Source organism: Zalophus californianus, chromosome 4, assembly GCF_009762305.2.
Source record: "Zalophus californianus isolate mZalCal1 chromosome 4, mZalCal1.pri.v2, whole genome shotgun sequence".
NCBI lineage: Eukaryota > Metazoa > Chordata > Mammalia > Carnivora > Otariidae > Zalophus > Zalophus californianus.
In genome coordinates this window covers 4,593,915-4,608,948 of record NC_045598.1, presented here as the reverse complement: position 1 = coordinate 4,608,948, position 15,034 = coordinate 4,593,915, and the positions used below count along the sequence as shown (strand labels likewise).

The 15,034-nt window shown below is 45.2% G+C and overlaps 3 protein-coding genes across 14 annotated transcripts in view; 1 reads left to right on the top strand and 2 right to left on the bottom strand.

Annotated features, from left to right (window-relative positions):
- The window catches only part of CAMTA1 (calmodulin binding transcription activator 1), an 869,134-nt gene extending 856,592 nt beyond the window's left edge, over positions 1–12,542 (bottom strand). For 6 of the 12 annotated variants that reach the window (XM_027625421.2, XM_027625439.2, XM_027625498.2 and 3 more), the window contains exon 1: positions 9,245–9,380. In XM_027625421.2, coding sequence (XP_027481222.1) covers positions 9,245–9,265 — 21 coding nt within the window. In that variant the 5' untranslated portion in view covers positions 9,266–9,380. Of the gene's footprint in view, positions 1–9,244; positions 9,382–12,411 lie in introns of those variants that run through there. The other 6 variants (XM_027625467.2, XM_027625476.2, XM_027625541.1 and 3 more) reach the window with 2 other exon arrangements.
- Positions 12,543–12,977: 435 nt separating this feature from the next.
- LOC113935800 lies at positions 12,978–13,463 on the bottom strand. Its single transcript, XM_027618302.2, has one exon. It carries the CDS (start codon positions 13,442–13,444, stop codon positions 12,989–12,991), a length of 456 nt encoding a protein of 151 aa, XP_027474103.1. The 5' UTR covers positions 13,445–13,463; the 3' UTR covers positions 12,978–12,988.
- On the top strand, positions 13,020–14,766 carry LOC113935805. The gene has a single exon (XM_027618316.2). The coding sequence runs from the start codon at positions 13,461–13,463 to the stop codon at positions 13,785–13,787; it is 327 nt and encodes a 108-aa protein (XP_027474117.1). The 5' UTR covers positions 13,020–13,460; the 3' UTR covers positions 13,788–14,766.
- Positions 14,767–15,034: the final 268 nt, after the last annotated feature.

Sequence of the window (15,034 nt, the reverse complement as noted above, 5' to 3'; positions counted from 1 at the left end):
GAACATCACAACCGCTCGGAGCAGCACCAGAGCATCTAAATCCAGACAGGGCCACAGAGGCTCGAGACTAAAAATCCCTGGAGAGGACAGATAACAGCTGTCAAGGATACTCAGCCAGTCAGAAAGGTTGCCACTATCACCAGATTTGCATCAGAAGACATCCAGACAGGCAGCAATGGGTCACATGTAGAATAATCAGATTCAGTGGAGAAAGACTGATATTCCCTGCCTCCCAGGATGCCTGGAATAAATCTCTGGGCCTTGAATTTGGCCAAGTAATCTATGATCAATTTCTGGAGGACACCTAGGAAGATAAACAAGTACCTCAAAAATGTTGAGTGCCCACTCACCACCTTCTGCTTGTTATAGCTTTCTTTTTAAGCACAATGGCCTCTATCAATAAAATTAAATAGGGAAGAAACTTCCATCAGAAGTTCTGTCAAGGCAAATGATCCAACCAGTACATTTCCTAACCACAGAGACAGGAAGGATAGGGCAGAGAATGTTGACAAGAACACCAGGAACCTTAAGTTGCCCCTCAGTACCTCTAAATATGAAAAAAACTTCTGAAACCCAATATGTTCAAGGCCTCTCCAAATGCCAGGCCTTAGCATATGGAGGAGTATGCCCAAGAGAAGATCCTATGTGATTGATTTTAGCGGACTCACCAAAACTCCCCAATCCACGAGTTTCTTTGTTTTTGTTTTTAAGATTTTATTTATTTATTTGAGAGAAAGAGAGAGAGCATGAGCAGTGGGAAGAAGGAGAGGGACAAGCAGACTCTGCACGGAGCACAGAGCCTGACGCGGGGCTCAATCTCATGACCCCGAGATCATGACCTGAGCCAAAATCAAGAGTTGGATGCTCAACTGACTGAGCCACCCAGGCGCCCCTCCCTGAGTTTCTTAATAGGAAGAGTCATGTTTACTGAATTACTGGCAATCTATACATTTCATAAAAATTTTATCAACCAACTCCAGAAAATACAACTAAATGAATATAAATAAGACTACCTTAAACATAAAAAGTCTGAGATTAGCAGACACCTCTTCATCTGTAATCATATGATATGTAAGTCTATTTCTCCAAAACTGTGAACTCTCATCCACATTAGAATAAAGAGCTAAATGTGTCCTAGGGAACAACCAAGCAGAATGAACATTTTTGTGCTGTGCATCCTTAACAATAACTTTTTACATTTTTTAAAGTAAACATTCATTGACAGGTGTTAGACCTAAAAAATCAAGCCCTCTATGTACACCAGGAAGAAGGCCCTTCAGTGACCACAGTTCAAATTCCTCCTACGTAGCTTGAGCCAACAATATTCAGTCTTGACCGGGAGCAAGTACCTCAAAGAGAAAAGACACATTTACACAGAACAGAACTGCCGCACACCAGCAAGGCAGCCATAAAGCAAATTCCAGACATCCAACTTCACTGTCTACCAGCCTAAGTTAGGACGGGAAGGAACTTTACAGGTCATCACTAGGACAACACTTTACCCAACGCGTGAATCATCTCAAAATTATTACCAACTAACTCAATACTCAGGACTTCAAGTCTAGGGAAAGCAGGATGAGAAGCTGTGCCAGAGCCAAGAGTGATGAAGTAGAATCTGGTAAGAAGAGAAAGGAAGAGGCTTCTAGCACGTGGCCTACATAAAGGGCAGGAAGAACAGCAGAAAATACACCTCTAGCTGGGGTCCTTGGTCCTACTTGCCAGGTTCCTGGCAATGAAAGAGAAGAGCAAGAGCTGGGGGCCACGGTGGGCTTGTGCTAAAAGCCACGTGGGATACCTAAGCCTTTCTGACTAGAGAACTCACCTAGCACTATTTGGTTCAGGGCATGACCTGTGGTAGTGCTGACAGCACAGCAAGTCTTCCCCATGTTCTGAAGTCTGATATCAAAACCCGTAACTTTTCATCAATCCTACAGTAGAACATAGTGTTGAAAATTAGGGAATGTTTGCAGAGACCCTCTACCACGAGATAGCCCTTTCTTCAATAGTATTTATAATTAGATTCCTTCATAGAAATTATATTTAAATAATTTTAAAATGTCTTCGTTCTTAGGGAAAATTATAATAAACATTAAGTCATCTTCAAGTGCTTATTCACATCTACTTGCTCTTATTTCTTTTCTTAGGGCACCTAAGGACAAAGGACAAAGCTCAATGAGAGACCACACATCTCTATTCCCCATAAGCCAACTCAGTGCAACCTGAAGGAACACAAAGCCATCCAGGATGGGCGGAGACAGTATCTCTGAGTTGCCATGAGGTTTAAAAAGTCATCTCAGAAGCAACACTAGGTATCAATCAAAATGGCTGCAGTTCGAATCATCTACTCCAACCATAAATTGTAACTGAGCTAAAATGATTTCTAAATATAACACACTTTATTTCCAAATGTTTCTTGGCAATTAAATATCTAGAAAGTCAACAAACCCCCGAGAAAGCAGAGAAAATGAACTTTGTGAAAGCTCACCATTCATCAACTACAGAAGGCTTGAAAGATGCCACGTGCCAGAGGCTCAGCCTCAAACTCGGCCCTGCAGAGGAAAACTCCAAATAAGATTTCTACAAGAACTGCTCTCACGCAGTACTAAATTACAAGCAGTGACCTCCCTGCAGTGACCTCCCTGCAGGAGAAACGGGAGTCCACAGCCAGAGGGAGTACCCTGGGGTGTGCTGCACCACCCGGGGGGGAGAGGAGACCTACTCAGACACCCCGGCTGGCTAGCACGCTAGTTACAGAAGAACAACTACAGACTGCTGAAAATCTAAGTCTCAAGCAACAGAGTTACTGAAAATATTTCAAGAACAACACAATGCCCCTCCCCCTCCAAAAAACAACTCCAAATGCATTCCAAGAGCAATTTGAGTAGAACATAATTTAATGTCCAGGCCTCACCTCTCTGAAATAAAGTAGATCCTCCAATTTAGTCAAATTACAACCGAAATGCTATTTTATAACAAAGAAACTGCAGCAGAGTGCTCTGAACTTCATGGGAGAACAAAAATGTAGTGTCGATATGCTCACAACATGGCCCAATCCACAAAATCATGAGGTAATTAAACTGACTGTTTTTAGGTTTCAATCTGTTTTGCCAGAAACCCTGTCCAAACTACACTGATGCAAATCAGCATGAGCAACTACAGCTCTATCAAAACAACCCCGGTATCTTATCTTTTGTTTTAGCTTTTATCGCTGATTTATGGGCTGACTAATAGTAAACTGATTTGTGCATGTGCCAGAAGTCAGTTCAGGAATACAAAATAAGAAAAGAGAGTTAGAAGAGCAAATTCATGAATGAAAATGCTGACGTCATAGTTCAGCTCCCAGCAGAGCTCAGGGGAGTCTGTGAAGAAACAGTGTACCTTTTGGGATGTTAAATCACCAGTCATTTAGGAAAGGAGATAAAATAGAAAAAGCCCTTCCTCAGGACAGGGAGGGTGAAAAACAGAGAAAGAGAAAAAGCTATATTAACCTTTTCCCTAGACCAAAAATCAAAAATGCACGATGTGTATGCCACAAACAAGCATAACTTCTAAACCATGGAACTGCTTCATGGTCTTCTTAAAAGTAGTATTTTGTAAAAATATGGTTGGCGTGTCTCTAAATAGGTAGAATACAGTCCCATCCCCACCTTAAGTCTTCCTCCATCATATTCAAAAAAAGAGCACATGATAGTAGTTTTAGTTCTTCACTCAAAATTACCTGGCACTGCCACACCACACCTAATTTTAAGCAATTCTGAATATAATGGGGTGGGACTCAATGACCTCAGGAAAGCTACTCGAATTTTTATGGGCGAGGGGGAAAAAAATGCTTTTGTCTAATGATGTAATATAAACTAATAAAAAAGATTATAAAAATTTGATTTACTTAGAACTATTAAAAGGGGCTAGTGGTGTGGATTGTTCACATTTTTTCATCTCTTGGCAGGGCTGAAAATACAACCAGTAATACAAACTTCTGTAAAGTTTAGACATGATTTCCTAAAATCCTTTTACTAAGGACACTTAAATCACTGATTCCTAGATGCCTAACACTTCCTAGGAATCTTAGAATCCCCAGATCCTTGGTAACCTCTCCAAAGCACAACACTACAAGGACATCCTCTCTTCCTCACCATTCATATGGCTTAAAATAGCCATTCACCCAAAATGGGATTTTTTATTTTAAATTTATTTTTATTTTAAATTTAAGCAATAAACAATTTTGCCAATAAACATTTTAAAAAGAAGATCTTATTAAGTTAAATGCAAACATACTGGTTTTATCTGTAAATCTAAAATGTTAAAAGAGATCATCTCACATTTCCACCACAAATATCTTTGATAGAACATCACTACCCCCTTGTGGATTTGCAATAAAAAATCCTTATCTTTTATGTTCACTTTTTAAATATTTCATCCTGAACTCCCATTAAAGTTTACATTTTCTTCACTAAGAATGGTTATTTTATTCCAATTACTTTTTTAAAAAGAGAAAAAACATCTAACATTTTAAAATAATCAATCCCATCAGCTTCTTTATCTTCTAAGCATCTCCATGTTGGGGAATGTTCTTCAGACAATAGCTGTGTGTGCCAATTTCAACATGGTACCCACGCCAATATTCCATTTTTCCTTAGAATAACCAAATTTACACTTCCAATCATCACTTTAGATTATCTTCAATGATAAATGGGTAATTTCTTCACTAGTGCATCGTTTTTCTATTTGATAATTTCACACTTTATACCAATTTCTTTTTATCACTTCCAAATGGTTTGATATCCAAGTACCCCAGAAAACCAATGGGGCACATACATTCTCAGAATAATTTTTCAGACAAGGATTAAAACAGAAATCTAAGTTTCAAAAAGATTAATTCTTGATTGTATTACTATACTTTTAGAAATGGCACTCTAAATCAATCCCAATGAAGGAAAAAAGAAAAAATGGGGGGGGAAACACCTGTTTTTCAAAACTAGAAAGAAGGGCTTTGTTTTTCTCTTTGTTTTTAGTTGCAGAAGTACCTCCAGTTGTATCTGGATCATTCTAATAAAACACACAGATACATCTTGTTAAAAGCATACTGTAAAAAAGATTAAATAAACTTAAACATCTGGTTTATCACGTGTTACAGACAGACACCAGATTTCACTTAAAGTATAAATCATGTCCGCAATAATGTATCTACATTGCTACAGAGAGCAAGTCTGAGTCCTGACTAGTCCCAGTGCCATTACTGGGAGTTAGCTCCCCATTTGCTCACAGATGTGGAACACAAAAGTAGGAACACAATAACTTACTATTATTATGAGAAGTAAACCCCAGTTTTCATTCCAATGGTAAGGTGAAAATAAAGGAGGAAAAACAATCCACTTTTCAAGTGTTTTTAAGTAACTAAATACAGTCTTACCTTGTGGCATCTTGGCAACACATAAGAAAAAACAAAAGACACAATGTGTGGTCTGCTGTTAGATGACTGAATGCTATGTGTTCTAAAGGCTTTCACAGGGCCACCCCACTGAACACTGTATGCATAAAAAGTACCAATTAAGCAACACATCCAAAGCTAGTGGCTCAACTGTACAGCAGGGGCAGTCAGAGCTTTTTTTGGGATTGTTGTTTGGGGATTTTTTTTTTTTTTTTTTTGGTGAGAAGGTAGCAGGAAGATATTTCAGATGACACTAGAAGTAAAATTAGTGGTGAAAGTAATGTCACTTAATTAATCTCCAAGCAGTAACATGTTTAAAACCATTAAGAACTCAGATCCAAACATTTCTTTCAAGGCATGTCACTTTGTACACTTGGAACTACAGGACCACACTGCAGAGAGCAGACTGAGGAACAGGCCCAGACCAGCACATCTCCTTGCAGTCACTTTCTGGGAAGTCTCAGGCAGGGCTATGTTACATGACTTGAAAGTCCTGGCTACATCTGAAAAAAAATAAAATAAAATGTGACTGCACTTTTTCCAAATGAGTAAAGGACTCGTGTGTAAGAGAACATGCAACTCTATCAAGAATGAGCAAAATACTGGGGTGAATGTAGACCATTTTAAAAATTCCTCTGGCCATTCCATCTTATGACATGTCCATCAGTCGAAAGTAAATAAACAATCCTCTAAAAAAAAAAAAAAAAAAAAAAACAGAGAGAAAGAGAGAGAGAGAGGAAAGGGAAATAATATGGCTGACACCTGGCTTCTCTTTGCAATGGGGTACATAATATCTCTTTTTTAGTCCAGGGTAATGAGCTAAAAAATGCTCAGGAAGCATTACCAATCTTTACACAAGGAGGCCCATGACCTTCTACAAGCAATGGCACTCAAAGCAGAAAGATGCAATACAACCTTAGAAATACACAGCCAGCATACTGATGGGGGGAAAAAAACCTTTTACTTTGTCCCTCCATATAAAAAACCAGGGACTGCTGTCTATTGTCAATATATACAGAGAAACACTGTCCTTACCAACACATGACAAATATCTTTGGATGGAAGACCATCACACTTGACAGAATGAAAACACATCTTAATGACAGGACTAATGTGCACTACATCCAAGGATGGTGCAAAATACAGGGATTGGATAATGTCTGGTCAACCTCTATCCTGAACCTGATCGGACGTGCAAAACAAAACAAAACCAAAAAAAAAAAAAAAGAGGAAGAAGAGAGAGAGAAAGACAGATTACACACTATAACATGGAAAAGAGAATGAATGACCATGCAACCCTATTCATGTTATGTGGACAAAGAAGTAGAGCACAAGAACACTTCCTACTCTCACCCTCAAACACACCAAAGACTAAAGCTAGTATGACAGCAACATCAGAAGCCCCCCACCTCCTGTGAATGAAGGTCCCAAAGGAAGTAATATACTTGTTGGCTCTGCCCAAAGAAATTTATGATTATCAAGCCAAAGAGACAGAAAGAAGCTGGCTAAATGCAGCAAAAACAAATTTCCAAAATCCTACGTGAGGAGTCCCAGATGCCAGAAGGACACAGTGTTTCACCCTAGGATGCTATCCACTTACAAATACTACTATCACCCCTGGCCTTGCGGCTTAAACCCCACTTCACCCCTCTACCCTTAGGGAGACAGAAGTAACACCGCCTCTTACTACAGGACAAAAGGAATGGTGGGCGCCCCCTTTAGTGAAGACAGAAAGTCTACAAATACAGTAGATCTGCAAATACTTTTTTATATTAATGACAAGGGCAGTAAGGAAACTTCTTCATATGGGAAAGAAAGAGAGGTAGGACTTAGGTCATCTAGAACATCAAAAACGGGCAGGGTAAGGGATTCTAGAAGATATAGAACATTTTAGAAAATCATCTGTTATAATGGAAACACACATCACCTGTCACCACAAAAAAATCTTCAGTCACATATTCACATGACTAAAGGACAATGCCAAACCACATACTATAACAACCCTAAACAAGAGTTCTTAAGTGTGAAATACTAGAAGAAATGGTTCCTACAGAAATTGGGGAGGGGAAATCTGATTTAATACATAATGAGAAAAAGTATATTTCAGGTTAATTTTTTATTACTATTGTCATCATTCTGCATACCAAACCTACATCCAAAAATAATCAGAGGCTATTTACTCCCCACCCCCCAAAAAAGATTAAGACACAAATAAAAGTACTATTAAAGAAAGTATAAAGTATTAGAAGTCACATAATAAACAAAAGCAGTAATAATTTATACCAGATATCTAGCCTAAGAATGGTCACCACAATTAGGCATAAATTTAGATATAACCCTTCTTGGCAGTAAAAATGTAACAGCATCTCATACACTTCTTACTATCTGAAGATATGAAACATACCAGTTCATAAGAGGACATTATTTTTCTACCCCTCCTTCTATAAAGGATGCATGTGATTTTATGTTCTACACAATACCTAGTATGTTCCATACAATACCTGGTGTGTTGCTGTTCAAATGTTAAACAAGCATTCCAACCAACCACGTATCTAAGTGACCTAAAAGTTAAGCCTAGCCATTTAAAAAGAAGATTGACCTTACTTTTTTCTACACACAGTCTGAGGGAAAGCTGTTAAATGCTTCTCATGCTGTCTTCCACCCTCTCCAACACCCCCAATCCTGCAGGGAGGGGGTAAGAGTTCAGTGGGATAGTACACCATTCGAGTATATTTTTGTAAGATTACAATCCAAACAATTAAAATTCAGAAAAGAATTCCTTAAAATAATATATAAAAAGACAAGCACAAGATACACTGGGATGTCATTCATACTAAGAGATCTCAAGCAGTCACGTAACCACCACAGAACCATGCACATAATAGAAGCTCAGTGAGTGTCCCCAGAATGAATGCGCCCAGGCATGGAACACGGATGCCAAAACAGCTTCTCTCCAAAAGCACAAGTTCAAAGGTCCCAGAAAGGAGGCAACAGATACAACTATGAGGAGAAAGAAAGAGAACATGAGAATCACCTCCTATTGCTTTTTCCATAAGGAAAACGGGAAGAAGTACAACTGCACACAACAAGGTATTTCCCTGAACCTGGGGAAGTGGGAAATGCCCACAGCAATGGAGGAGTGGTTTAAAAAAAAAAAAAAAAAAAGCTAAACCACAAGATGGGCTACCGCAAAAGCAGTCAGAAAAATTATAATCCCACCAGGCATATGGGCTACATCCAGCATAAACAGAGAACTAAAATAATGCCACCTGACACTAAAGAACAGGCTACTTTAGAGGCAAAGCCTAAACACTAAAGAAATGGAAAAACACGGGTAAGTAAGATGTATAAATATGTCTCAAAGAACAAGCAAGAGCAATCCTACTCTTTTGGAAAGGAAAATCCAAACCAATCTGACCTTGAGTAGAGGTTGCTATGTACACATCAACACTTAGAATCCACTGAATGATGAGACAGAGAAACCCAACATTCAACAGCAGGGTAAGTCAAGTCTTCAAGGAGACAAGGGAAGAGATGTCCCATGAGTCACCCAACCTTGTCCAAAAAGCTGGAGGTAAGGCCTGAGGGGGAGGAGAGAGTGACGTTCTAACAAAAAGATGTAAGAAAGAAAAGTCCTTAAGAGAACCCATCTAGCAGGCCGAACGTCGAGAGAACCGGGCGCTGAAAGAGTAAGAGGGAAAAGCTAATTTCCAATAATCAATGGGGCGAGGGACACAGAAAGCACAACCACATTAAACTCAAAGAAAAGAGCCCAACTTTACACACTAACCTCAAGTGTATTCCTCTAACCCTTACCATTTTCCTTCCGTTGCCCATTGTACAGAGCACCCCGATTAGCAGAGGAGACCCGGAAAGGCAGGTGGTGGTAGGCAGAAGTACAGGAAAGGATCCACCGCTGGAAGTGAGATGAAAACGCTCACTCTCCTGCGAACACCCCAACATCTACAGCAGATACTCAACTCTCCTTTTCCAAAGGTCATTAATACCATACCCTAAAAATACACAATTCCATCACGCTGGGTATAGATAGAGACAGAATAACAGCAGTATAAAAACTTAAAAAAAAAAAAAAAGGAAATTGAGGTTAAAAGTGCTACTTTGGGGCTGTGGGTTTTATGCCCCCGGATAACTCCGTATTACCTGAAGGGCAAGGTCTCGAAGTCAAAGCCTAATGCTGACCAATTCTCCAGATCCCCCTGCCTCCCTTACTTGGTACTCCAGGTGGAGAAGAGAGACTCCTTGCTCAAAAAATGCTTAACGGTCCAAACGCTCAGAGTCTGACAGAGCTTGTTGGGGAGGACAAGGCACCACACTAAGCGGGCTGAAAATAAGACTCTGCTGAGTGTCTGCAGCCAGCGGCCACTCCAAGCTCGGGAAGGGGAGGGAGTGCGGCCCCAGAGGAGGCCCCATCATGGCCCTGCCCCGGGGCGGAATCTGCAAACTGTGATACTCAGGACAAACCTGGACAACAGTCCCTCCCACCCTTTGATGAAGTGTCACATCCCAAAGGTACCTTTTCCTAATGTGCACAACCTCCCTCAATTATTTAAATGGCCAAAATAAAACAGCGACATATTTATGGCTGTTCATTCCTAGTTCTGTCACAGAAACACATATTCTCACCCCCTCCTATTGATGCCCCAAATACATGAAACCTCTTTCCCATACCCAGCAGTAAAGAGATCAAGATGAGAACTTTTCAACCTACGAAGAATCAAGCAGAGAATACTGCCCCTAAATTCAGAAGGCCTAAGTTTTGGTGTGCATTGGCAACACTCTACACCTCACGTATTCGGGGACTTGGTGAACATTCAGGATGTCTTTCTGCTTATTCAGTACAGAACAAATGACAAATGAAAGAGCAGTAAGAATTGGCCATTTATCAATGAGTTTTCTGATTCGTCTAAGCCTGAAAAGTTACCAACGACAGTAACATACATCCATACATGTATACATTAAGGTCCTCACGTACACGCAGAATGCAGAGCTAGCCACATAACCCTTCCAACTTACAGTGTATATGTGACAGATGTGACTTTGTCTTTTAATGCATACCTACACGTGTATATATACAAACAAATGCATAGCATCATGTTTTTCACCAAGAGAACGAAAGCAACAAAAAAATAGAAAACATCCAAATTTCCCCTTCACCCGAAAGCTACAAGATCAAAAAAAAAAAAAAAAAGTTCAGATCCCATGAGAGACAACACGAGGCCAAAGGAAGGTTCTAGTACAACAAGAAGCACACTAGCAACCCCTTTCCGAATGGCACGTGGGCGACAAGAGTGTCTACACTCCCTTTTCTAGATGGAAAGGCATATGGCTTCTTCTTACCCAGCCAACATGAATACAATTTAAGAAAATCAGAAAAAGTCAAGGTAACAGGCTCACTAAATATGGCTGACTGGGAAACAGAAGCCATAAGGAGGATATGGGTTCTCTTAAAAAAGAAATGGGAAGTTTATTTCCAGGGAAGGTTCAAAAACTCTTCAACGTAGGATGTACAAAGTCAGGTTCTTACTGCACAGAAGACAGTGATGGGAACACCAAAAAACAAGGGCACAAGACCATGTTCCTGGTGGGGTAGTGTCAACTGGTGAATGCTGCCCCTACGTCAGAGGCGAGAGTGAAATGGAAGCAAAAAGAGACCCTGTTTTCCTCAGACACAGAGGAGTCATCACCGTAGCCCCCTCTTATCCAAGTACTAGGCACAATGGAAGCCCTGCCCTACATCTGATCGGGGGGCCCCCACCCTCACCCAGACAAGAAACTCTTGAGGAGAGAGAACATGATAGGGGGAGATAGCCAGATGGGGAAAGGAGCACTGGAATGTCCAGTTTCTCCCCTAAGAAAAAGAAGGCAGCTCAAAGGGGATCCAGGAAATGAGCTCACCCTAACCCAGGAAAGTGTGCAGAGAGTAGGCATAATCTGTAAGAAGTATCTGCTTTCCTATTTAGAAATGACTTCAGAGCTGCACAGGCCCCCACTACCCTCTGGGGGAAGGAAGAAGAACATGGGGAGCCCGAGTCCCCTTGTCCTGGCTAAAGGGTCAATAGATGGTGTGCAGAGGCCCCAAAAGATTCCACAGAAGAGGAGAGGTTGAGACAGACCCCTCTGCCAAAGAAGGATCAGGGTCACAGAAGGTAAAGGGCAAGGGAGTATGGAGATCCTCACTTGCCATAGAAACGGAGACCCCACCCTCCTGGCTGCGAGGGGTGCAAGGGCAGGAGTAAGATAGGAACGACTGCCAGGGGCGCGGATGCTGCGCAGGCCCCCTTCCCAGGAAGGGAAGGGGGAGGGGTCACACGAGGCCCTTCTGCCCGGGGACGCTCAGCAGGAGGGGGTCCCCCTGGCGGGGAGAAGCACGGGGACCCCCGCCGGCTCTGGGAGGCGCCCACGGGGCTCCAGGATGATGCTGGACGGAGTCCGCCTGGCCCTGCCGCCCGGGAGCCACCGGCGGCGGGGCTGAGCGCCGACCGTGCCCCCGACGGAGACCGGCCCGGGGCAGCGGGGCGCGGGGCCAGAGGGGGCCTGAGGCCGATAAACTTTCCGCCCCGCGGCCCCCACCGGGCCCGGCGCGGGGGGCGGGGGCCGCGCCGCGGGCCCGGGAGCGGCGGGGATGCCCGGTCCGGGTGGGGGAGGCGCCGGCCCTCCCTCCGCCGGCTCCTCCTCCTCGCTGGGCCCGGCCCCCGCCCGCCGGCCCCCCGCCCCTCCGGCCCCAGCCCGCCCCCGGGTGGGGGTGTGCGGCGCCGCGCTCCGCCGCCCGGCGAGTCACCTCAGGACCCGGCCGCGCTACGCCCCCCCACCCGCCGCCCCCTCCCCGGCCCGGGGCGCCCGCCCGCCCGCCGCCGCCGCGCCCCCGCGCTCCCGCCCGGCGCCGCCAATGCCCGGGATGTCCGGCGGGGCCGGGTCCCGCCGCCCGCCGCGCCGCCCCCGGCCCCTCACGCGCCGGCTCTTACCTTCCGGCTTGTTTTCGGCAGCCATTTCCCCTCCGCGCGCCACATCCTCCTCCTCCTCGCGACCGGGACCCCGAGCGCGCGCCTCGTACCGCCGCCGCCGCCGGCCCAGCCACCCCGCCGCCGCCGCGCACCCGCCCTGGCCCCGCCCCGCGGCCCACGCACTGCGCCCGTTGGGCCGAGCGGCTGCCACTCATACTGCCCGCCACCAATCGCCCGGCACCAGGGGTCTCACTACTCTCCGGGAGGAGCGTCCTATCCGCCCGGCCCATTGGCTGGTCACCACCCAACGGAATGAAAGGATTGGTCAAGAATCAACGCCCCCTCCCCACCCACTCCCAGGAAAGCCCGCCTTCCAGACCTAAACAAAGCTTCCCAGTGGCCAGAGCCGGAAAGAACTGCCCAGTTAGCACCGAGCCGACACGGAATATTTCCTCGAGGCCGAGACGTGGCGCTTTGATTGGGCGTTACTACAGTGTTTCCCAGGCCGTCCAGACCAATCAAAGGGGGTTCCCGGAACTCGGGAGCGGCGAAGGGAAGCCCCGCCCCCGAGCGTGACCGTCAGGAGGAAGGCGCTCGCTCATTGGCGCGCTGGGGCTTTTCCCGCGTGCTCCCGGGGCTGAAGGACGTTCCCGGGGAAGCCGCTGTCGGCGCGTGGGGTCCCGGTGGCAGTGGAGGACGCGGCGGATCTCCGGAGTCCCGCGGCCTGCCGCTGCCCGGCGATAGCGGAGCCCGGGGCTTCCGGGCTGAGGTCGGCCGGGCGCCGCGCTCGGAGCCGGCCGGCCCGGGAGTCCGGGCGGCGCTGCCGGCCGTGGGGGAGGGGTACGTCCCTCCAGGCCCCGCCCCTTCCCTCCTCCCCCCGGCCCCGGCGCCCCGTCCCCCCCGGGCGCCCGCGCCGCCGCGGCTCCTCGCGCGGGTGCCCGGTTCGCCAGTGCTCGCCGGTGCCCGCCTTCTGCTGCTCGCCTCCGGTGTGCTCCGTTGTCCCCCTTTCTAGCGGCTTAAAATACTGAAACTTTATTTTGGTCACGTTGACCATGTGACCCACAGAGACGATGACTCATAAGTGCCTGTCCCAGGATGAGGCCGCCGAAGGAAATCTTGGAGGAGCGCGGAACCGCGGCGCTCCCGCCCGGAGGGCGAGGCAGGCCAAGTTTCCTTCCCTCCCGGGCGCACGGTCGTGGCTCTTCCCGGTGAATCGTCCAGCGCCCGCCGCACTCGCGCTATGCGCGGGGTGGGAGGCCATCCTGGAAGCAGGTCAGGAGTCTCCCGCGACGGACGGACGCACCGCCGCGGCCGCTCTGGAAGTCCGAGTCCACCGGGAGGACCGGCGCTCACTGCACGGAGCAGCCCGGAGCCACGCGAGGTGGCCCGGAGGATGATGCCCCCTGCCCGTGAAAGTCAGCACTGGTGCACGTGGGCAGGTGATACCGGAAACAAAGGAGAGGGCAGAAACCTCCAACTTGGGGGGGTGGGGGGGGGAAGGAAAGTTGAAGGAGAAGCAGAACTCCAACCCCTCTATGTGCATCTTGTATGGTTTGCAGTGGAACATTTCATTACTCAGATGTTATCTTTTTTCCCTTGCTACCGTTCAAGACAACTAGCAGAATCAGCGAAAGGTCCCCGTTCGAGAATTTTGGCGTTAAGATTTGAATGTCAAAGTGAATTCTGTGCCAATCCTAACAACATGCGTTCTTTTTCTAGTGTTCACAAGTAAAAGATCTCTAAAGTTTTCCAGAAATAAAGATGTCCCAAAAGAATGTTTTGTATTAGACACTCGTTCTTCAACAAACTTTGATTTTATGAGCCTCAAGAAATGCAAAATTTTGACAACTAGGGTACAATATTTTATCGATCGGCATTCTTAATGGTACCTATGCTGACAATTTGAGTAGTGAAACATTCCTGAAAGTGCTGGTGGCATTGAAAATTAGTGTAACCCTTTTGAAAAGCAATTTTTCATTACGTATTAAAAGCCATAAAAAATGTCTGCATCTTTTGACCCAGTAATCTTACTTCTGGGAATCTATTCTAAGGAAATCACACTAAATGCCAAAAAAGCTGTATGTGTGACAGTATTCTTCACAGGATCACTGTATTTATTATAACAATTTGGAAGCATCCTAAACATGCTAATAATTGGATATTTAATAAGTACATTGTGTTAGAGCCACGGGATGGAACACTATGGTAGTCACAGACATCAGAAAGAAAAACCCATTGCTAGGTGAGGGGAAAAATTATTCAAAATCATGGTGTTCATTTATTATATATGATGTAATTCTAGTTCTAAAAAACTGCATTTTGTAAAAAGACCAATAAAAAATACACCCAAGAAATAACTTTTGGGTGATAGGGAGTGTTTTTTTTTTTTTTACTCTCTATTTTCTATAATACAGCCATAACTATACAGCTTTTAAAATTAAAACATGTATTTAAAATGTGAATTTATCCAGTGCCTAATGGAGGCCAGACACTGTGTTAGGTCCTGAGGATATAAAGGTGAATAAAACTGAGTATCTTTCTCCACCGGGCTCACAGCCTAGCAGGGGTTGACAAACATCAATCACAGCAGGTCGCAGGTCAAGGTGCAGGGGGAACCCAGAGGTCATGAATATCACCAGAACTT